The sequence below is a fragment of the Emys orbicularis genome, chromosome 3, assembly GCF_028017835.1.
Source record: "Emys orbicularis isolate rEmyOrb1 chromosome 3, rEmyOrb1.hap1, whole genome shotgun sequence".
NCBI classification, from domain to species: domain Eukaryota; kingdom Metazoa; phylum Chordata; order Testudines; family Emydidae; genus Emys; species Emys orbicularis.
In genome coordinates, this window is record NC_088685.1 from 58,055,787 (window position 1) to 58,079,174 (window position 23,388).

The 23,388-nt window shown below is 38.8% G+C and overlaps 1 protein-coding gene across 1 annotated transcript in view; it reads left to right on the top strand.

Moving 5' to 3' along the window:
* The window catches only part of COL19A1 (collagen type XIX alpha 1 chain), a 334,061-nt gene that overhangs the window by 262,535 nt on the left and 48,138 nt on the right, over nucleotides 1-23,388 (top strand). The window contains 13 exon segments of the mRNA XM_065401717.1: nucleotides 2,111-2,164; nucleotides 5,691-5,744; nucleotides 7,232-7,321; nucleotides 7,631-7,675; nucleotides 7,765-7,842; nucleotides 9,664-9,699; nucleotides 9,796-9,849; nucleotides 9,945-9,998; nucleotides 12,201-12,242; nucleotides 13,407-13,460; nucleotides 14,690-14,743; nucleotides 20,512-20,565; nucleotides 21,776-21,829. Coding sequence (XP_065257789.1) covers nucleotides 2,111-2,164; nucleotides 5,691-5,744; nucleotides 7,232-7,321; nucleotides 7,631-7,675; nucleotides 7,765-7,842; nucleotides 9,664-9,699; nucleotides 9,796-9,849; nucleotides 9,945-9,998; nucleotides 12,201-12,242; nucleotides 13,407-13,460; nucleotides 14,690-14,743; nucleotides 20,512-20,565; nucleotides 21,776-21,829 — 723 coding nt within the window.

The following is a 23,388-nucleotide window of genomic DNA, read 5'->3' on the forward strand; positions in this document are numbered from 1 at the left end:
ACAGCCTTCCTCTCCACACCTTCTTCCCAGCTAGAGAAACACAAACCGTCATCTTCCTCCTTTTCCTCAGGGAGGAATAGGCCCAACTTCTTGTGGGGAAATCTTCAGTGAAATAGAAACCTAAGAACAAACCTCAGCATTCCTTTCACAAGTAGGAATCTAGATCCAAAGCTTTGTCCAGAAAAAAACCACTGGAGCCATTTCTGACTATTCCTGTCCCTCAAATCAGACAGAAGAATCTGTGTTCCTTCACTCCTGAAACAGGAGTTCCTCAGACTCTTGGGTGATAAGTCATTAAATCCCCTCCTGCCCCCGATCTTCAGTCACATTTCTCCTTCTCTCTTCTGCCCCAGAATCCTCAGAAAGGGGAAATGTTCTGTAAATTGTTGGTTGCCTCCACTTGGTAGAGGCCATATACCTGGCTTCCTTTGGTCTCGCATCAGCCCCCAGGACCTTACAAAAACAATGATCACCATCTCAGCTGCCTTTAGAAAGATCTGCATGATTCCTCACCTGGCTGGCTGATCTGGGTTCACTGATATAGGAAACCTCTGCAGCAACCCAAGGACATAGTTCAGTCTATCTATCCTAGGTACTTAAATGGCTCTCATTGCCATAGTATAGGAGTGCCCCACATTTTTAATGTATTTATCCTCACAAAACTATGAGATAAGGAAATACCATTTTACAGATGGGAAACTGAAGCAGAGAGAGGCAAGCTGATTTGCCCAAGATCACACAGGAAGTCTATTGCAGAACAGGGACTTGAACCTGGGTCTCCTGAGTAGTGGCTACTACCCTAATAGCTAAAACCCCCTTCCTCTCACCCTTCTTCAGTGACCTTGGACAGGTGATATAATTAAGAAAAGAAACTCTCCAATTCCTTCCCAGATGCATATGCACTTTGTAGAAGCTTTATACCCATGACAAACAGAGCATTCCTTCCTTCCAAAGAATCCTAAAGCAAGAAGCTTTGATTCATTTTTTTCCAGTTCAATGGCTTAGGGTCCATCCAATCACACATGGCCTTGTTGGAGTCCTATAGTCCCATGGGCAGGATTCTTTTTTCAACCTTTTCAGCAGCAGCTGTTATCCTCTTTCTATGGACACACTGGGCCAGATCCTCAGCTGGTGTCAAATGTCATAGCTCCATTGACTTCAACAGTGCTACAATGATTTACACAATTGATGATCTGGCCCATAAAGCAGGCCCCCTATGTGGACATGTTTTGAGAAATTAGCTCATTAATATGGAAACTTCTTATATATTTCATTGGGAAGCATAACAATGCAAATCTTATCAGGGCAGTGGAGAATGAACTAGCAGTAACTGTTGTGTAACACCGACAGACCCTGGTCATCGACGGGCGAGATCAAACCTGGGACCTTTGGAGCTTAGTGCATGAGCCTCTACTGCGTGAGCTAAAAGCCATATTGCTGTTAGCTAAGACTGGAGCAGACTCATTAATCTCTAAGTGGTCTTGGTGCCATTAGAGGGGACAGAGCACCACACCCAGGTGGTGTGTGGGTTACAGTTGCTCCCTAATCCAGGTAGAAAATAATTCTTAGCAGCTCTTTTGTTTGTGTCAGGGGTAGCCAACCTGTGGCTCCGGAGCCACATGCGGCTCTTCAGAAGCTAATATGCGGTTCCTTGTATAGGCACCGACTCCAGGGCTGGAGCTACAGGCGCCAACTTTCCAATTGGCCAGGGGGTGCTCGCTGCTCAACCCCTGGCTCTGCCACATGCCCTGCCCCCTCCCTGATCCTGCAGTGCCCTCGCTCCTCCCCCCCTCGCCCACAGCCTCCTGCACGCCACGAAACAACTAATCAGGAGGTGCAGGGAGGGAGGGGGAGGCGCTGATCAGCGGGGCTGCTGGTGGGTGGGAGGCGCTGGGAGCAGGGGTGGGGGAGCGGATGGGGGACTGCTGACATATTACTGTGGCTCTTTGGCAATGTACATTGGTAAATCCTGGCTCCTTCTCAGACTCAGGTTGGCCACCCCTGGTTTATATCCTTATAGTGGATAAAGTGCTTTATTCTTTATTCAGTATAAAATAATTGCAAATATATTGATTTTTAACTCAAATTAATATATATACACACACTGTAGGGACTGCAAGGTCCTCCAGGACCCATTGGACCCAGAGGACATCCAGGAGAAGTCGTAAGTATTGTGTAATTTTCTACAGTCAGTAAAATCTGTTGAGGTGAGATATTAGGCAATGAAACAGTGCCATGGGAACTATTGTTGTGTGGTCTTTTTATGGGGGGTGATTTAATAGTTAGCCCATGGGATTTGAAAATGCAAATTCCAACTCTGCCAGTGACTTAGTGTTTGGGGTTGTGCAAGACCTCTGTGTGTCTTTGTTTTGTCATCTACCAAGTGGGGATTTTAATACTAATTTGTGTAACTCACAATTGCCCAGATCACCCCCTATTATAGAAATACACACCAGAGGTGGAAAATCCCACTAGAATCCCCTTACAGAGCTTGTCTGAGATCATTACAATGAGTTGGAAAGATCAGTGTGATAAGATATAAGATTGGGGAAGTCGGGAAGGGAAGAAAAATGCAAGGCCTTATAAATAAATGGCCTCACTTCTACAATCTGTGTTTTTAAAATCTATAATTTGTCATTATCAACAAACTTTCATTAATAGTGGATAATATGAATCTAAGCATGCAGACTTATTTATTACCTTAGCACTCGAGGTCAGTGGTATAAGTAAGAAGTCAGTCAGGACCAAATTCATCCCTCGTATAACTACATTGAAGCCACGGATAAATTAGGTGTCAGTCTTTAGCTTTTTCAGACTGCAGTAGTCCACTTCATTGAGAAACAAACTAAAAGGAAAATGCTTGTATAGAAAATGGGAATAACAGTCTTTGATTATTATTGGCAGTTGGTACTCAAAGTTCTTCTATTACAGATTAATCAAAAACAGATATTCTCTCTGCCATGCTTTTTCATAATGTGTTATGATTACTTTAGGAAATTACCAACAAATGACTTGTTGCAATAAATGATCAAATAGAATACATATGACAGTATCATGTGTTGTTCTAGTTTGTCTTTATCTTCCAATTCAGCTTTGGACAGTTATTCAGCATTTCCAATTGCATGTAATTCAAATACTAATACTATAAGTAGTATAATTATTAGACTTAGAATATATCTCTAGAGTCACAGTGTGCGTGCTGCTGTACCAATGCATAAGGGCAGGAATTGGTTCAAGGAGTTCTTCCTTGCCTCTTGCACACCTGTACATGAGGAAACCATGATCCCAGGCCTTGGTTTACTGTGAGCACAAGAACAACATGTCTGTTAGTTCCACAGTAGTATTAGACATCCCAAAAAGATAGGGCCAGGACCCTACTGGCGGGTGGGCTGCAGCCACCTCAGGAAGGAGGAGAGGAAACACACACTTCCATCTTCAGTGGTGCTTTCCCACCTTGCATCGCCAGAGGTTTCTATTTGCTTAGGTGTCTAACAACCAGAGTGCCTCCAGGAGCTCGTGTTAGTGCCTTTTGCCTTTGGCACTCACATATACACGTTCAGAGGCTATGGTTTGTATAGGTACAAAGGAGCCCCTTTGCTTGAACACTGCTTTAAAAGTGTGACATGCTCATTATTATTGCTAAAATGTGTTTTCAAGCAATATATAGACCTATATTTCAATTCTGTTATTGTTGGCCACACAAAATATGTGCAGGTGTATGCAAATAGGCATTTTGAGTACAAAATACACAGCTGAGTGCAAATCAAGTGACTGTGAACACAAGTAATTGATTGTGTATGTAATAATTTATTTGGCACCTGAATTTAGTTACTAACATTTAATTTATACATGCCCAATTTAGGTACCTATTTTTAAAATTTTGGTTTGTAAGGTACATTCATCTACAGTGTCTTTGACTAAGTGGCATATTAAAACATGTAATTTCAAGACTGAACTTTCCAGTCCCAAAAATTGTTTGTGAACTGTACTGCAAATTTCTTGGGGCAGGGACTGCATTGTCCTTTATGTATTGTACAGCACCAAGCACACTTGTGTGCAACGTGTATGACCATAGGTCCCTAGTTTTGCCTAGTCTTTGATTGGAACAGTAGAGTTGGGAGAGAGGACTGTCGTGAAGCTAGTTCTGACTCCCAGATTTTCTGCCCAATGCATGGGGAGGTGGGTGCTGCTTTAATCTTGTTCCCCGAGAAACCATTCACCAGCTGTGATTAACTCACTCTGGAATTTTTTTCTCCTTGCCTCTGACATGGCTTGTACACCAGAGTCTGCAAGGGAAGATCACTTATCTACACAGGGGAATCCCCAGTAAGGCAGCGAGGGCCAGATTGAATCCCCTTTGTGTCACTCTAAACAGGGATGAAGCAGGGCAGAGACTCTGGCTCATAGTTAATACATCTAAACTCCTATATACTTTTGTAATGATTTTCCATTTGTGAAACTAGTGAACACCTTTCACTCATCTACAGTTCAGGTTTTTTGATATACTTTTGAAATGAATGATGTATGAAATGTATGAATGTATGAAACAAACAATTTGTCTGCATTTAGGGCAGAATACAGTCAAGCAAGGAGAACACAGCCAATTGAATGTTTCCTACTGACATGAACATTTCATTCATTCTTTATGTGCAAGTGCTAACAAGATTAAATGTTTCCCACTGCAAAGAAAAGTTCAAGTGATATGCCTTTCAAGATCTTTTTGACAAAGATAATTAATTTTCATTTGAATTTGCATATTATTGGGCATGAATACTAGAAATTCTTGCCTTTGAGTAGATCTACCATTTGCTGTGGAACTTACCTAAGGTTCATGATGGACAAGCATACACTACTTCGTGGAATAAATGTAATATAATGTAATGTATTAAGGCAGATGACAACTCTATCCTTCCTTTTGGAAAAAATGTAGATCACACTTTTCTATAAAGTAAATGAAAATCTTGTGGGGTTAGAGAGTGAACTTGAGTTTAAGCTAATTATACATGCTTAGGTAGTTTTAAATTTATTTTATTATTCTTTCATGTCTCTGCATCTCTAGTTGCTTGTATTATTAGGAGGGAAAGGACAAACATGAAAATCAAAGCTTTGATGTGGAAGCAGATATCAGGAGGGACAGAATGCCATTATTTTGCTGAGATTTTTAATTGTTGTCTTTTGAATATTTAAAACTAACTTTTTTTTAAAAAAAAAAAGGAGATTTGGAGTTAATCAAATGTACAGGCTCCTTGAGGCTTTAAGAATAAAGAAAATATCAAGCAAGTTGTGCCCAACACCGTGCACATCATATCCCAGTAGCAACAGGCAAACTAATCCTTTAAATCTAGTCATTTTACTTGCTACCATCTTCCTTTAAACACTGTCAGTTTTCATGACTTTGGTTTATTTTGATATTTTTTCCCAGAAATCTCTTAATTGAATTTTTTCAGGAAGGTACTGCCCAGAAGGGTATAGAAGGCAATTTTGGATTAGTAAATATTCATTTAAACAAAATAACATATGCATACCCCTAAAGAAGTTCTCACTTGCATGAATAAGAGGAGCTTAGCTGGGCCTATAATGTACGGTAACTACTCCAGATTAAGTGCCTTTTTCACCTTTAATCTCAGATAGCATACTGACCTGAAAGATGCTGTAATCAATGTAAAATGTTGTTTTTTTAAATTAACTAGGGTTTACCGGGAGAGCCTGGGATACCAGGAAAACCAGGAATTAAAGGAGAAAAGGTATGCACTAAAATTTGATCAATTAAATTTATGATTTAGACAATATTAGTCAAATATTATAATCTTGAAGGAGTCTTCCATCCTTCCACATTCATCTATCTAGGTACTTTAAGAATAAATAAAAAACATGCCTCTTGTTTGAAGAGTTTACCTTCTAATGTGTCAATCCAATTTCAATTTAATAATTGAAAGAATCCCATTGACTTAAAAGGGGGTTGGATTAGGCCTGTAGTTGGACATACCAGTACTACAGAACAGCAAGAGTTAATTGTGTGCGTGTGTGTATACCTGCATGTACTGGGAGAGGGGGAGAATTATATGGGAAGGATGTGAATTCTGAGATAAATTATTGCATTTATACATCTTGGGGTTTGTGTTTTAAAGAAAGCCAATGAAGTACATTAATAGTTTGAGGGTGCAAGCTGTTGAGCAGGCATGAATAGAGGTCAGCATTGGGGCACAGACCTAAAGAAGCTAGTCTTGTGAAACAGGAAGAAGTATAAGGTTGCACAACACACATGATCTGGGAGGATATTTGAGGTGAAAAGGGCAGCATGAGAAAAGGCACAAAGTCACTTGTGGAAGAAGGAGTTGGGCTAGCCAGAGATGTGCTGAGTTCGTAGAGTGTAGAGTTAAAGTGAGAAAGATAAGGGAGAGATGTAGGTAGGAGTACAGCTGAGCAGAGCCTTTAAGGTTAGAAGAGGAAATGTCAGTAATTGAGATGAGGGATTGACTAAGGCACGGACCCAGATTTTTGCAATAGGGATAGAGAGGAGGGGATCGACTGTGGAGATGTTGCAGAGGAATAACTGGCAGGATTTAGAGGCAGTCTGGGTATTAGAGGATGAAGGAGAAAGAAGTGTAGATATGATACCAGCATTGCAAGCCTGAGTAATTGGGAAAATAGCGGAGTTATTAACTAGATTAGATGGACTCTTGGTCTTTTCTCTATAGAAAATCCCATGTTCCTATGTTTTATTTTGTTTTTTTACCTTGCATACTTACCCATGTAACATTTTTTAGGGAAAATATATATTTTGTTAAGAAATTAGAAGCAGTAGATGTGTTATCTAAGCATATGTAACAGATTTCAAGACATGTCAGTACTTCCAAACACCCTATTATAAGACTCATTACCCTGTAGAATAGGTGTTGGCCTATCTGATTTACAGTGAAAAATCTCTGCTAGCAGTATAGCAAACACCTGCTTTGGTGTATAGAGCCTGGCTGGCATTACAAATAATGTTTAAAAAGTTGGTTTTGTTTTATAAAACTGGAGTCATGTGTTTGATTCCCAAATAAGCTGATGTAAGTACAGTGGTACATTCTGAAATAGGGCTGTTTAAAATATTTACCAATACCTAGAGATAACAGGTAACAGAGATCTACCATGTAAAATAGTCATGATAACCAAGACCTACCTTAATGTTAATTTTCCTGAAAGAAAACACTAACATTTCAATTAGTGGTTTATATCTATTCCACAGGGTGATTCTGGTGGAATTATAGGGCCTCCTGGACATCCAGGTCCAAGAGGTGAGACAGGACCCCCTGGGCCAAGTCTGCCTGGGAAACCAGTAAGTACTTGCTACAAGGGCTTTCATTGCTTGTTTCCGTGTAGCACTTGTAGCACTACTGAAAATGATTTGTATAGCAATACTAGTATAATTTTGAAAACAAAGTGTATGTTATATCTGTAAAGCAAGTGCATAGAAAATACAGTCTAAAATCTCTTGTTAATGCAAGTGTCTTTTCAATGATCCTACAGACTGTGGCACTAATAATCAAGATGTAGACAGATCATTTTTATTTACAAATGCTGACTACCTCTGACAATAAAATTCAATCAGACTCTGCAATTTTAAGGTAGAATTATTGTTTTTTAGGGTCTGGCTGGCACTCCTGGAACCCCAGGTCCACGAGGGCCTAAGGTATACAAAATTATCACGGTTCTTATTTCTAAGAGATACACTAATTTCTGCTTTTAAAGATGAAACAGAAAGTTTTGTAACCTTATCAGGGTGAAAGAGGACTGCCTGGCGTACAAGGGTCCCCTGGAGAGATGGGGCCACTCGGAATAGGAATTCAAGGACCTCCTGTAAGTATAGCAAACAGTATATGAGAGTTTCATTTTAGTTATTACTGAGAAATCTATGTAATGATCAGGTTCATGTAACATGTTTCAGATTAGATATTCCTGATATGAGTTCCCTGCTGCTTTGTGATTACTGACCCAACACCTCTTCCCCTTTCACAGAGCGGAAAATGATATTACTGTCTAGGTCTTGCTGTTAGTCCCTCTAGAACTTCACTTATAAGTGGAGGATGGGAGACTTGCAAGAGCCTGTGCTCCGTGCCCTCCCACATTAATTGCACATTGGCATGCCTGAATTACTAGAATTGGAGTACTGTGGGTGAATTGTGGGTGCAGAACTGGAGAATTGTGGGTGCAGAGTCTCCAGCCAGAGCTGCACAACTCAGCACAAGCTTCAGACCCATCAAGCAACAAAGTCCAGATGTGGCCAATTTCCACCTGTATATTTTAAACATGAAATGAGCAAAGGACACTATATCTGGAGTAATCAGAATAAATAGCTGCAATAGTATGGTCTTTTACATCATTCTTGCCATCAGCAGCACACTGTTCAAAATGCTATTTCATTCTTGCTTCCTAACACTGCATCTTTATTGCACTTATTACTTCAGCATCCAGTCCATTTCTGGAAGTATCAGTGGTTACAAGAACTTCTTCAGATATTCCCCCAAAGTAAATAGAACATATTTTTGAAAAGTAAGACTGAAAAATATCAGTGTTTTTTCTTTAGAATGTAGCTAGCTCCAGAAATTATAAACTTCATTACAGCAACCTATACTATTTTCTCCCATCATTCACTGCTAACTTAAAACGTTAAGGGCCCTAAAGTTTTCCAAGGTTGCAATACCAAGTAGCAGATCCTTTGCCAAGCCTGTGTAAAGAGGTGTTGTACAGAGACAATCTGTAATAGTGTGGACTGGAAGATAGATTTCTCCCTCAAGAGACTGCAGTGGATTCCATGGGGTTGCTGCCCATATTCACCAGGTGAGGGATTTTTCCTTCTGCATTTACATAGTCACGTGTCCACCATTCTTAACTTACTCAAACATCCTCATTATTGTGTGAGCCCCAATAGAGCACAGCTCTATGGTGATCAGGACCCCAGTGTGCTCCCCCAGAATACTGCCCCTCCATAAGCCATGGAACCCTCTGCAACCTGGGATTTGGCCTTAAAAGGACTGAGTTTTAGAGAATGCCAGCAGTTGTTTCAGCGATAATCTTTCTTTGTCTAGTTGTCTTGATAGTGTTCAATAATATAGGAGGTAGATGACACAGGTCATGCTCATGAATTCTACTGCGATGAAAATGGAAATATCCTGCCAGTCCAATCCAACATATTAAACTGAACTTTTCACGTTATAGAAATCATAATGCTTGAGACAGATGGCTATAGATTCAAATATAAGTTTTAAGCAAGTCTAATAATTTAAAAAACAAATTAATGTTATTTAAATTTTTACATTTTTACATTGATTCTTAGGCATCCTACAATTTCTGATGCTTTTGCCTATTGCATTGCATTAATTTCAGTTTTCCCTGTAAATCTCAAGCTAACTGACCAGTCCATTTCATAATAACATAACTGTGTCATTAGTCAGTGGCCTTACTTTCCATGTGAAATGGTTCTTAACCAAAATACTGGATCTGATAACCCTTGAACTTTAGCAAAATTGGGTCCAGATTTGTAACCTGACATTTCAGCAGGTCCCATTCTCTAAGATGCGCTGAACCAAAAGCCCACAGTCAGTATTTTTGGTTCAAGATCACCCCTGTTTTAAAAGCATTGCTGCTGTTATCTGAGTCTACATTTGGCTATTTTTACAGGGTCCTAAAGGTCCATTTGGGGAACCAGGTGCCCAGGTAAAATACTTATTGTATAATTTGGAAAAATGAATTTAACTTAACAGGTTTTCCAGTTTCTTGAATCATATCTTAAGTAACTGTTCTGTATATTAGGGCCCTAGAGGACCCCCTGGATTACCTGGAACTCCAGGTACCCCGGGTGCTGATGTAAGTAACAGTTCTTTATATAACACTATATTGATGTATGTGCCCCTTATCAATGACTGAAATTTAAAATGCAATGGCCTTGTTTCTGTTTCTAGGGTAGTCCAGGACCAGATGGGAAGCCAGGACTTCCTGGTCCTCCAGGTGACCCAGTATGTATACAAACTATGCTTGACTTACATTGTGAGGATGCTAGTATTTTAAAACAGAAAGACACCAGATGCCTAGTAGGCCTAGCAAATTGTATTCCAGGGATCGGCAACCTTTTGCCCATGGCCCACCAGGGCCAGCCCCCGCAGCCCCCATTGGCCTGGAGTGGCGAACCGCGGCCAGTGGGAGCCACGATCGGCCGAACCTGCGGACGCGGCAGGTAAACAAACTGCCCGGCCTGCCAGGGTGCTTACCCTGGCGGGCCGCATGCCAAAGGTTGCCGATCCCTGTTGTATTCAGTTGACTGCTTAGTGATTTTTTTTCATTTAGCTCATAACAATATCATTAATGTTATGGTTATGTGAGCACTTTCATGATAAATGTCTGTTTTCAGGAGGTTATGCTTTAGCTTTAATAGTTTGTTCCAGGCTGCAACTTGGCTTACCATGTCTCAGCCCCAGGAGCAGTTCTATATAAATTTTCAAAGACTATAGTTTGGTTCTTCTTAAATTAGAAGACTATGGGAAAAATTGCATTGCTCTGACACATTTAAAAAGCTATTATATTATTAATGACATTTTGAAAATAATTAGCCCATAATGTGAACTAATTTTCTCGAGTACTAACGAAAGAATTAAATGGCTAAGATGAACAGACACCTGAAACGAGTTTAGATCCTTTAACATGTTCCCCAAAGTTGAAACTTTACAAGCTTAATTTTGATTTTAAAACAAATGCTGACAGAGGCATCAAAAAAGGTAAATAAAACTCTCAGAATTCCTAGAGCAGCTCTTGGGACCTGTTGCTCAGCAAAGTGAAACCCTTTAGTCACTTGTTAACCTCACTTTGGTCCTTTGGCCTTTCCTAAGTGGTTTGGGCCAAAGCCTGCTACCATATAACCAGATTTTTTAAAAGGCTTAGTTTCAGATAACAGGTGAGATGCAGTGGTAATTCCTTAAGTGTAGGAAATTGTTTAAATCCTAAATACCATCTAGTTTTTATTTGAGACATGACATATATAAAAAGAAAATAAAAAGACATGGCTATCCCAAACACCAAGCTCCAGTGCTGGGAAACCTTATGGTGTCTTTCAGCCAAATCGCTGCTGCTTACAAAAGTGTGAATTCAGCCTCTTCTCAAATGAAAATTCCTCTCGGTGAGTGTTTAAACCCTGCCATGTAGACTAGTCCTTCTCTAAGAACTTTCCTGGCAGATTTTTCAAGGTTTGTGAAACCATGCTGAATGTGGTATATCCTTCTCTACATTAGCTGTTAAATCATGTTCAGTGGTGGTTCCACTGCACAGGTTGCTGACATCTGTTGTCAGCAAAGGGCAATTTTCCTAATGTACTGAAGGCTAAGGTTCGACACTTTTGCTTTCCTGGTGTGGACAGGACCCTTAAAGCTTTAAAAATGTTAACATTTGAAACTGGTTAAATTGAAGACAAGTACACACCAGATTTGTCAGTGTATCTAACTGTATATCATGACCAAGGCTGGTTTTTTCCCCAACAATCACAGGAGTAATTTAGCTTGTGATTTTCATGATTTACAAAAAAATCCCTACATTTTGACATGTGAGGATTCATTTTTTGGAGCTGGGTGGGTGGAGGTAACAGCAACAGCTCAGTCAGTTTCATGGACAACCTTGAGAGATACAAAATTAAACCTGGCACTTGGAAAACTAAGGGAAGACAGGAGGAAAACAGTACTGCTACACAGAAGACCAGATCAAAGAACTATCTGCAAGGGCTTTAATTTTCCAGGGGTGATGAGATTTCTCCCTCTTCCTGCAGAAGTAAAAAAAAGACTGTTAAACATTTTGGGGGGCTAAGTTGGGTTTCAGAAAAGTACATTCTATAGTGGAGCTACTATGTTTCAGTGCGTTGACTGTTTTCATAGCACAAACACAGTTCTAGCTAGTTCACTCAATAGGGAACAAAGAACTACCTTGGGTAGAAAGCATTAACAACATTTAAAAAATATATTTCAATATTGACTCTTGCACTTTTCATCATAAATACTTTTTATTTTTCCTTAAAAATATCATGATAAAACAGCTTTAATCATGACTCATTTGCATAATTATGTAAACTTTTTTGATACCATTAATACATATGGAAACCATGGACCAAATATTTAAAGATGTGGGATATATACAGTATATTAAATATTTCTTAAGTGTATGCATGTGTTTTATTTCAGATTGCACTTCCACTTTTGGGAGACGTGGGTGCTTCATTGAAGGTAGTATATTGGTACAGGAGGAAGTCTTTCCACTAATATGAATGGGTTGTTCAAAGCAAAATAGACATTGGCATGTTTTCATAAGTCAGCTTTTACTAAAACCAAGATTATATTTTACTATATACTGTAGATCACCAAAGTTAAGGGTGTAAGACATTTCAGAGACAGTAAAAGACCTGTCATGTCTGCCATCGGAAAAATTTGGATCCTGATCCAGATCCTTACTTTGAAGCCTGGGTCCACCTCTTGCTTTTCATTAAACCACTCAAGCCTCTCTTTTGTCTAAAAACAAATCTACTTGTTCTTCTTCGAGTAAGGTCCCTATGAACACTCTAGTTCCTTCACTCTAGGTGTTCTTGCATCCCCTGCGCCTTTGATCGGAGATTTCTCATAGAAGTGTCTGTTCAGCCCACAGATGCATGTTACTCAGTGCTGGTGTTATATAGCCATGCACGGGCGAACTGCTCTCAGTTCCATCTCAACTGCCTCAGGCTGAAGTGGCCTTAACAGTTATCCACGTTGTTTTACCTCAACTGTGTCCCCTTAGCTCTTTTAGTAGTTAGTTTATTATAATTGTTCTTAGTAGTAGTTAGTACTTTGTAGTAGTTTTAGGTGTTGTAGTTTAAAAAAAAATAAAAAAAAACCTTTTCCAAAAAAACCGTTATGTGTGTACATTGCCTGTTGTGCCAGGAGGCAATCCTGGTGAGTGACGGACACTCCCAGTGCATTGCTTCAGGGAATCTCATATTTTCCAAAAGTGCAACTTCTGCCTCGCCTCAAAATCTAGAGCCAAGAAACTAGGGAGATCATGCACCATTTTCTGTTTCATTCACATTTAATATATTATCACTAAAATTACAACACTGGAAGGTTTAAAATAATAAAACCCCCAGCATCTGCTGTGTTCTTGATTTATTTAATGTCTCTGTAGAAAGGTTAATCACCACAATTCTATGTATTTCCAACAAAATGTTTGTAGCAACTTCCAGGCTTGTGTTCCTGGATTAATAGGCATAAAAGGAGAAAAGGGAGTAGCAGGCTTTCCTAACAGGGATGGTCACAAAGGCAGGAAGTCAAGATTATGAGTGTGACTATATATTCATATGATCCACTGTTTCTTTTGCTAAAGTACTTCCCATCATTTTATTTTCCTCTGTTTTCCAGGGTGATACTGGGCCGAGAGGTCCTCCAGGAATCCCTGGTAGGGAGGGGCCAAAGGTAAGTTTATTAAGTGAGTACTTTAGATAACTTTTTTTTAACCATTAAAAATGCAGGGCCAAATCCTATTTGTCTATCTCAGGGGTCAGCAACCTTTCAGAAGTGGTGTGCCGAGTTTTCATTTTTCACTCTGATTTAAGGTTTCACGTGCCAGTCATACATTTTAACGTTTTTAGAAGGTTCCGTTCTATAAGTCTATAATATATAACTAAACTATTGTTGTGTGTAAAGTAAATAAGGTTTTTAAAATGTTTAAGAAGCTTCATTTAAAATTAAATTAAAATGCAGAGCCCCCCGGACCGGTGGGCAGGACCCGGGCAGTGTGAGTGCCACTGAAAATCAGCTCGCGTGCCGCCTTCAGCACACGTGCCATAGGTTGCCTACCCCAGTGGCCCTCACTACTGTAGTATCTCAGAACCTCATAATCTTTAGTGTATTTATTCTCACAACACCCCTATGCTACAAAGTGCTGTGATTCATTCCCATTTTACCGATGAGGAACTGAGGCACAGAGGACTGAGCGAGTTACCCAAGGCTATGCAGGAAGTCTGTGGTGAAGCAGGGAATCTCCCAATTCTCAGGGTAGCACCATAATCACTGGACCATCCTGAGTACTTACATATTGTTACTCATGTGAATAGTCTCATTGATTTCAGAGGGTCATATTCTAAACTTGTATTGAAGTCATTAGGAGTTGTGCCTTACTGAAGAATTACTGAAGATCGCAGGTTTTGACACCTAAACCACTTAGAGCAAAATCCAATAATAATAATTTAAAAGTATACATTCTCCTTTGAAAAGAGTTCTAACCTAACCTCTGCGTAGTGTATGCGCAACGTGCCTCAGATGGCACGTTAACAGGATTCATCACTGAATTTGGTCCGCTGGTTGAATCATTAGCTTCCCCAGCCCGGGCAATTACTGATGGGGAGCGCAACATGAACACTGCTCCATGCCCTCTGTAAGCTAGTTGTAGTTTATCAAGCTAACTTTGAACTCAGCCTTAGTCTTTTGGGCCAAATTCAACCACATAAGAAGTAGGCATTATGTTTATTGACCTTAGTGGGACCTGTGCCGGGGTGGAATTTGGCTCTTTGTTTGTTTTATGGTCCCTTACTGCTAACCCATAAGCTCCATACTAGCATATTTAAAATGAAACATACTACAGTACATACGTTTTCATAACCGTAATAAAATACAGTAATAGTTCAGAAGTTATGTCTTTATAGGGAAGCAAAGGTGAACGTGGATTTCCTGGACTTTCTGGAGAGAAAGGTGATGAGGTAAAATTATTTTAATTTCAATAATCATTATATTACAGTTATTCTTATGTGTACATGAATAAAGGTCCAAATTGAGAATTAAATCCACATATTATCTAATTCTCCAGAATATCTGAAGAAGAAATGTAAGCATTAGAAAGGCTGATATTAACAGTTTTTGATTCTGAATTTTCCAGATAATTAAGTACTGTTACTCAGTTAAGGCAGTTTTATTTTTCACATCTCTTAATTTAATTACAAATGATTGTATATTTAAATGCTAATATTGAGAAGATAATACAAGATGGAGCAATAAATGGGTATATGCCGAGTAGTCTCAGAAGGTTTGTTCACATTTTATAACAAATTTCCTTTGACTATATTACTGCCCCTTTAGTGTTCATTTTCCCAAAGTATTCTAATGAACAAATTTAGTGGCAGTATTATTCATGTCAACAGCAAATATTAAGTGAATGTAGGAAAATATTCAGAGAGATTGAATTTGAAAATGTGAGTATTTTCATGAGATACTGGATTCCTAGGGTATTGTAAGCCAGTAAGAGTACAGAGAAATACCATGTGACCTATTGCCCAATGAAAATGAAACTCCACAGCTCCAATTTTGAATGCCAAATATTTGCAATGAAAGCTCAAGATCAATCTTATGTCAAAAGAATTCACCAAAATTAATCAGTTAATAAATGTGAGTGAATCATGTGCTCCTTGGAGATAATTTGTCAGATGAAATAGTTAAAATAAATCATCCATTACAGATTATTTGCTGAGCTTTATTAAATACAAAAGCACCTAAACTGAAACATGTTAAATATACTACTCTCTTGTAAATGTTATTACTTTGATAGGAGAGAAAGCATCTGAAAAATTATGATTGCTAATATTTGGAATTTTGAATGTATTGATGAATTTCTTATTCTTTCTGGGGTTTCATAGTACATAGCTAATGTTAATTATGGAGTGAAGGTGAATTTTCAAAAAAAAATATGGATTGAAAGTGTTTTTCAAACTGAAATTTGTACTCAACACTATCCATCACTTCAAGAGCGTGATCAGGTAAAGTGTGTGTCAGATTTTCACCAAAACTGTGATGAATGATGATGATTTTTTACCTTTGATTTAGTCGATATGCTTCCTTTCCTGCACAATTCAAAATAAATCCAGAAAAATGCTAATAACAATGATGAATTATTGTCAGACTAAGCAACTGATATAAATGTTAAGGGAAAAAAGAAAATTTATGTGGAACATCTTAGCTTGAGGGTGGTGTAAAGAATCAGAACAAAAGTGTTAGATATGTTCCGCTTTTGCCCCTGCTTGCTCTAGATCTCAGCAGATTGCTAAAATATAAATATGGTTTTGGAAATTATCATGTTTTTTCTTCCTTTTGTATTGATACTATTCAGAGAATCTGCAAAGTCGGTGCTTCTTAAATATTCAAGACGTCCTGAGATTTAGAAGACATACTTTAAAATAAATTTACAATAATAAATAAGGCTCTAAAACATTTTATTTTAAAAATAAACAGGACTGTGGTAAAACAGTAGTGTGGCCTTTCTCTATGCGCACCATCTCTGGTGCAATGCATGCAGCAGCAACTTGACACACAGAGAACCAATTTTAAACAATTCTGATGGTATCTAACTAACGAAAGTTGAGACAGATCTTAGAGGCAATTGAGAAGGTAATAACAAAAAAAACAGGTTATAATTGGCACTTAGGCTTTTAAAGAGACTCCAGAGTAAATTCATTCTAAGTAAATTTTTATTGATTCAATAGGGTGCAGTGCTCACTCAGTCAATAATGAAGCTATTCTAATGCTCCTTCACTATTTGGTAAGTGCTTAGGCACTCCAGCAATGTTGGGTAGCTCCAGTGTTTTAGCAGATGCTTTAGATTACTTCATTGTAACTGGGTGAATGAATGTTACTTCCAGGAGACAACATAATGGAGTTGTTATCCAGTAATGGATCTGAAGTTCTCATGGTTTTTATGATTTGGTTTGATTACCAGAGCCACAAATGGAACAATAGTTTTAGGGTCTTCTAAAGTTCATTGAAGCCAGTGGAAATACTCTCATAGACATAAATGGGCTTTTGGAACAGGCCCTTAATGATTATACATTTGGAATTACTTAGTATTTTATAACTCATGGAACTATAAACCAAAACTCCATTTATGCAGCTGAACGATCCAGTGCCTCCCCAATTTAATTCAATGATAAACTTTCATTTGCTTTAGTGGGAGCAGTATCAGGCCCTCTATTACTCACATATAAAGCTTCTTCCATAACTCAGAATTCTCTTTTCCCTGATCTTTCCTCCACTTCTTTCATATTCCCCAGGAGTATCTGGTCTCCGAGTTTCACTATACTTTGAGAATTTCACTGTTAAGACAATTTAGATTTTGCAAAGGCCTATGAAAGGAATGTTATCTGGTGCTTTTCAGATTGCACTTTCTGATTACAATGTGAATGTGAGTGTAAGAATTATAACAAACTTAATTCTTAAGACTATCATAGGTGTCTCTGTATTATTAATGAGGTTCTGTAGTTGGGGAAACTAATTCAAAATTGGGCACAAATCCCACAAAATATTGGGGGGCCCTCTCCCCACATCTTGAGGATGCTTGAGTCTCCCTAAATGGCCTTGTCCCCGTGTGGATAGATTTTTGTGCTCACCCTAGTCCCCACCTCTCCATCCTTTCCTGATTTCTCCCTTTTCTTCTTTAACTCTTCTACTTCCCCCTGAATTTTCCCTTTTCTGGGCTCCTTTGCTTTCAGATTTTCTGTGACGTATCAGGGGAAAGGTTATGATCTGCTGAAAGTCATTTCTCTATTCATATATGTATATCATTAATGCATATGAAGTTATGAGAATTGTATTGTATGGTTGTCACTAAATCATGCTGTAAATTGGGGAATCAGCCAGATATTAGCTTCCCAGAGGCAACAGGAAGGAAAGTAACCAACACCCAGGCGGAGCATCAAACAGCCCATCAACAGCCATTGTCCAGCAAGGGAGCTACAATGCAGTGACTCACCTGCATGAGGCCACACCAGGGGATTTGCTCAACCTTCCCTAGAGACTCAGTAATGCCCATCAGACATGCCTGGGCTTGTGTGTTCCCCAAGCACATGGGACTTAGGGTATAAAACAGAACACAGCAGGCCCATGCTTCATCTTTCTCCGGCCCCCACCTATGCTGCAAGAAACCAAGACACTCAGAAGAAGACTGAAGACTCCAACAGAGGAGGCTGGTCCAGGTTTAAGGGACAAACCTGTATATTAAGGATGCAGTATCCAGTGGGTTGAGAAAAACTGCTTAATCTAGAATTTGCCCAGTCTAATAGGGTTGAGAATTTAGACTGCGTGCTTATGTTTTATTTTCTTTTGGTAACTAACTCTGACTTTTTGCCTATCACTTACAATCACTTAAAATCTATCCTTTGTAGTCAATAAATTTGTTTAACTGTGTCAAGGGTTTAGATGTGGGGACCTGCATGAGAACCTCTAAGCTTAACTACCAGCTTAGATCTGGTTTTGCTGCCACCACCCAAATTATTTATGAGTCATTTGGGAAACTCTGTCTACTCCCCCCCCCCCCAGAATATCTCCCTCTCAAGTACTATAACCCTTCCCTGGGTAGCCTTGAGAGACTTCTCCACCAATTTCCTGGTGAACACCGATCCAAACCCTTGGATCTTAAAACAAGGAGAAATTAACCATTCTCCCTCCTTTCCCCCACCAATTCCTGGTGAGTCCAGATCCAACTCCTTTGGATCTTAAAACAAGGAAAAATCAATCAGGTTCTTAAAAAGAAGGCTTTTAATTAAAGAAAGAAAGGTAAAAATCATCTCTGTAAAATCAGGATGGAAAATAACTTTACAGGGTAATCAGATTCAAAGAGCCCAGAGGAACCCCCTCTAGCCTTAGGTTCAAAGTTACAGCAAACAGAGGTAAACCCTCTAGCAAAAGGAACATTTACAAGTTGAGAAAACAAAGATAAACCTTACACGCCTTGCCTGGCTGTTACTTACAAGTTTGAAATATGAGAGACTTGTTCAGAAAGATTTGGAGAGCATGGATTGATGTCCGGTCCCTCTTAGTCCCAAGAGCGAACAACTCCCAAAACAAAGAGCACAAACAACAGCCTTCCCCCTCCCCATGATTTGAAAGTATCTTGTTCCCTTATTGGTCCTTTGGGTCAGGTGTCAGCCAGGTTACCTGAGCTTCTTAACCTTTACAGGTAAAAGGATTTTTATGTCTCTGGCCAGGAGGGATTTTATAGTATTGTACACAGGAGGGTTGTTACCCTTCCCTTTATAGTTATGACAAACTGTTTATTTTTACCAGTGAGTTTGTATGAAGTGTGTGGCAAAACTGCTCAGGTTTGCAAAGGCTGGTGTATATCCACTTTCCACCAATGAAGTGGTGAGCCAATTAATAAATTTGCACTGCCCATCTTGAGCAGTGGGAGACAGTATATTCATGAGGTACAAGGCTAGGAGCTGGGGGGATTTGGCTGGTGCCTTTCCCTGTGTGATTCATGAGTGGCTCTGGGAGCATTCATGCAATCTAGCTGACTGGGGGGCTCCACATGAGGTTGAGCTGAGTGATAACAGCACCCGGAAGAGTTTGCTGCTGGTCACTGGCAAGGCATTGTGAGAGACAGCCCAGGCTGGAGAGTTAAGGGAGCACAGTGGTCCCACAGTCCCAGGCTGCACCCCAGGGATCCCGTCACAGAGGTTTTGTGTGCACACTGAGAAAGCAATTTATGATAACTGAAAGCCACGGTCAGTTCTGGAATGCCCTACAAAGAACAGCAGCACCACTGACAGTGAGTGCAAAAAATACCATTTTCCCTCACTCCAAGTACATTGTTATAAAAGAAAAAAACACTTTGGGGAGTTACAGAGAAGTCTTTTTTTGTTGTTCTTTTGGAGACTGAGACCTCCAATCCTATGTTGAGAACCTTTAGGACGTCAATGTAGAAATGATAAGGATAATGGGCTACTTATCTTTGTTCAGATATACTAAGTCTGCATAGTGGTTAAGTGTCTTTCTCTTCCATCACGTGCTCATCACCAGATGTTGCACTAGTACTCTGAATATTAACTGATACAATCATTCCAGGTCTTTTTAGTATTGATATGAGGCATGGATTATAAATTCAAACAAAGAGATTTAGCTATTTGCCTTTGAGATGAAGTCTTATTAAAACTATTAAATATATTTTACACGCATGCCGAATGCTAGTGTATTTTCAGGCCATAAAATAGAATTACGAGCTAGCTGGAAGAAAAGTGTGCAGTAGTTCTTTAAGTGCTATGATAAAAAATCCATACTTTTTTATTTACATAAAACCAAAATAATTGGGATATTAGGCACAAAGCAACATCCTGCTTAGATATTATCAGGTAATATTGAGAGGTGTGAACAGACGCCTTTCTGAACAGGAAGAAAGTTTATAGTGATAGGAAAAGGAAAAATTGTTTCTGTACTTTGCTCAGACATCATGATCTTATCTACAGAGCTAAAGAGGAAAAGATATAAAGGACAGAAGTTACCAACAGTAATGATGGGGAAGAGTGTAATTTATCCTTCAAACAAGAGGTTATCTATTATGTGCTACTTCAGAACAGTATATGTTTGTTTAGCTAAAAAATAATTTGTATATAAACTGTAACAGTGATGGGTATGATGAATATAATGGATTTCAAGATTAAACCTGTGTTATGGAGAAAAATATACATAAATGTTTTTAATTCCTCAGGGTCTTCAAGGTATTCCAGGACTCCCTGGTCTAACAGGACCTAATGGACCTTCTGTAAGTGTTTGATATAATCTATGATCTAATCTATTCCTTTGGAGGTTACAATAACTGTCTAATGAACCTGTTGTACTCAATATCAAGATGTAATGAAAAGGAGACTAGGTTGAGCCAAATGTTAAAGAAGCTAATAAATCCAATAATCCAGTACTAATTGAAAATTAAAGATGTTATTTTGGGAGTAATGCTTTAGCTTAGGAAAGATGAGATAATTTAATATGAATTTGTGACTCCAGAGATTTAACTTTCACTTAAATAATAGCTTCATATTGGTTCTTCATATTTCTAGCCTGTTCTTTTCTCTGTGGTGCTAAGAAAGAGCCAGAGTCTGCCTTCAGTTGACTTCTGGGGAGTTGAATGAATGTCATTGTAAGAGTAACAGAAGTTGGCCCAAGTAGTTTTGTAGAAACAAGTTATGTTGTGAGTTTAAATTCCTGAAAATGTTGCCATTGTCAGAACCATTATTGTGTATATAATTTATAATATGTTTCTTGGTGATATTATCAGGAAATCTATACACAAAATTGATTTGAATGATGTAATAACTTTCAGATAATTATGCATCTGAACCCAAATTATTGGTATAATGTTAGTGATAAATTCTAATAATAATTCTATTTGAACACTCTGAAAACACTGAATCCTGAAACTTAGTAATTATAAAGTGTGACTCTAAATTGGCTATTAATATAGAAAGCCAGTGAGCCACATTTGTAAAGCAATGATAGAAAATGTTATATCTTTTCCATACCCTTAGGAAATACTATTACATTTTACTTCCTATTTAAAAGATGCAGATCACATTGTTTATTGTGCTTATTTTTAATTTCCTGACTGCTTGCAGTACTTAAGTTAAGCTTTCTTTCAAAAACTATAACACATTTAGCAAAGCATAATGGGTAATTATGTAAATTGCCATTTAAGCAGCAAGGCTAAATTCTTAGCAGTATCAAAAGGTGCCAATTAAGGTCACTACATTTAGTCTGCCAAGGTGAAAATGCAACCACAAACACAAGTTTTACCCTTCATAGGGCTTATCAGTAGTATGCAGCTGTTGTATCAGCCAGAAGAAATATAAGCCTAGAGGAGAGACTTAATTAAGTTGAAATGACCTTCAAAAAGTATGAGTTTTAATAACTTAATTGCAATGCAGAACACCTTGTTGTATTGTTTCATCACTAATATGAACCAATCCTATGTGTTTCAGGGAGCAGTAGGAAGACCTGGACATCCCGGTCCAGTTGGGGCAAAAGGTGAAAAGGTATTGAACATTATTCTTTATTTCAGTTCCAGTGAAGTCTATGAAGAATTCTCTAGTTCCTTTCCTCACTTATGGTTTTCTTGACACGCCAGAAACTGAGCATGACTACCCAGGGAGTCAAAAGGCTGTGTGGTACAAACAGGAATTGAACAGACAATATTGCTACCCATTTTTGACCCAAGTGGTTAGCCAAAATTTGTGGTCCTACAAGGTTGTTTCTGTTAAGAGGAGAAATTGATGTTGGAGCCAGGTATTTCTATGATGCAATCCTGTTTGTCTATGAAGATGTACACAGCCTCTTTCAGCCAGCTCTCCTGTCTCCTTAGTTTTATGCTCCTCTTTTCATGTCTGTTTCTAATGTTTCTTACTGCTTCCCTCTGTTACACACACACACACACACACACACACACACACACACACACACACACACACACACACACACACACACACACACACACACACTGCTCCAGTCCAGTCAGTCTTCCACCCCTGATAAGAGCACAATGGAACCCTTCTTGAGCCACATGTCTAACTCCTACCTGAGCCTGGCATGTGGCTTTTTTTTTAGTGGAGGTCCATATTGTTTCAGAGCTCAATGTTTATATTTATTCTGAATGATGAATTTGAAAATTTCCTCTAACAAAACAATAGCAGCAGCAAAGAAAGGAACTCACCTTCCTCCTCCCAGTCACTTAAAACAAAATTAAATGCAAGAAACTTCCTTGTTAACTCAGTACCAGGTTTACTCATAAAAGGTCTGGTAAAGCAAAGTTCCAATAATAACTAACTCAGACTCAGGACACACATTTTCTGTTCTTGGATTTCTGGTTGAGGCTAGCTGGGTGGGATTCCAAGCTCTTTGGAGGGCAGGATCATAATTCAAAATGATCTTGATAAATTAGAGAAAGAGTCTGAAATCAATAAGACAAAATTCAGTAAAAAACAAGTGCAAACTTCTGCATTTAGGAAGGAAAAATCAAATGCACAAATACGAAATAACTGGCTACTGCAGAACAGAATCTGGGGGTTATACAAGATCACAAATTGAATATGAACCAATATGTCATGGTGTTGTAAAAAAGGCAAATGTTATTCTGGGATGTATTCACAGGAGTGGCATACCTAAGACATGGGGGGGTAATTGTTTCATTCTACTTGGAACTGGTTAGAGCTCAGCCGAAGTAGTGTCCAGTTTGGAGCACATAATCTAAGAAAGATGTGGATAAATTGGAGAGAGTCCAGAAGAGAGCAACTAAAAATGATGATAGGTTAAGATGATAAGAAAACCTGACCATGAGGAAAGGTTAAAAGAATTGGGCATGTTTAGTCTACAGAAGAGAAGTCTGATGGGGGGGACATAAGTCTTCAAATATGTGAAAGGTTGTTGTAAAGAAGACAGTGATCTACCGTGTCCAGAGAGGGTAGAACAGTTAACTGGCTTGGTTTGCAGCAAGGGAGATTTAGGTTATATATTAGGGAAATGTTTCTAACTATAAGGATAGTTAAACACTGGAATAGGTTACCAAGGAAGGTTTTGGAATCCCCATCATTGCAGGTTT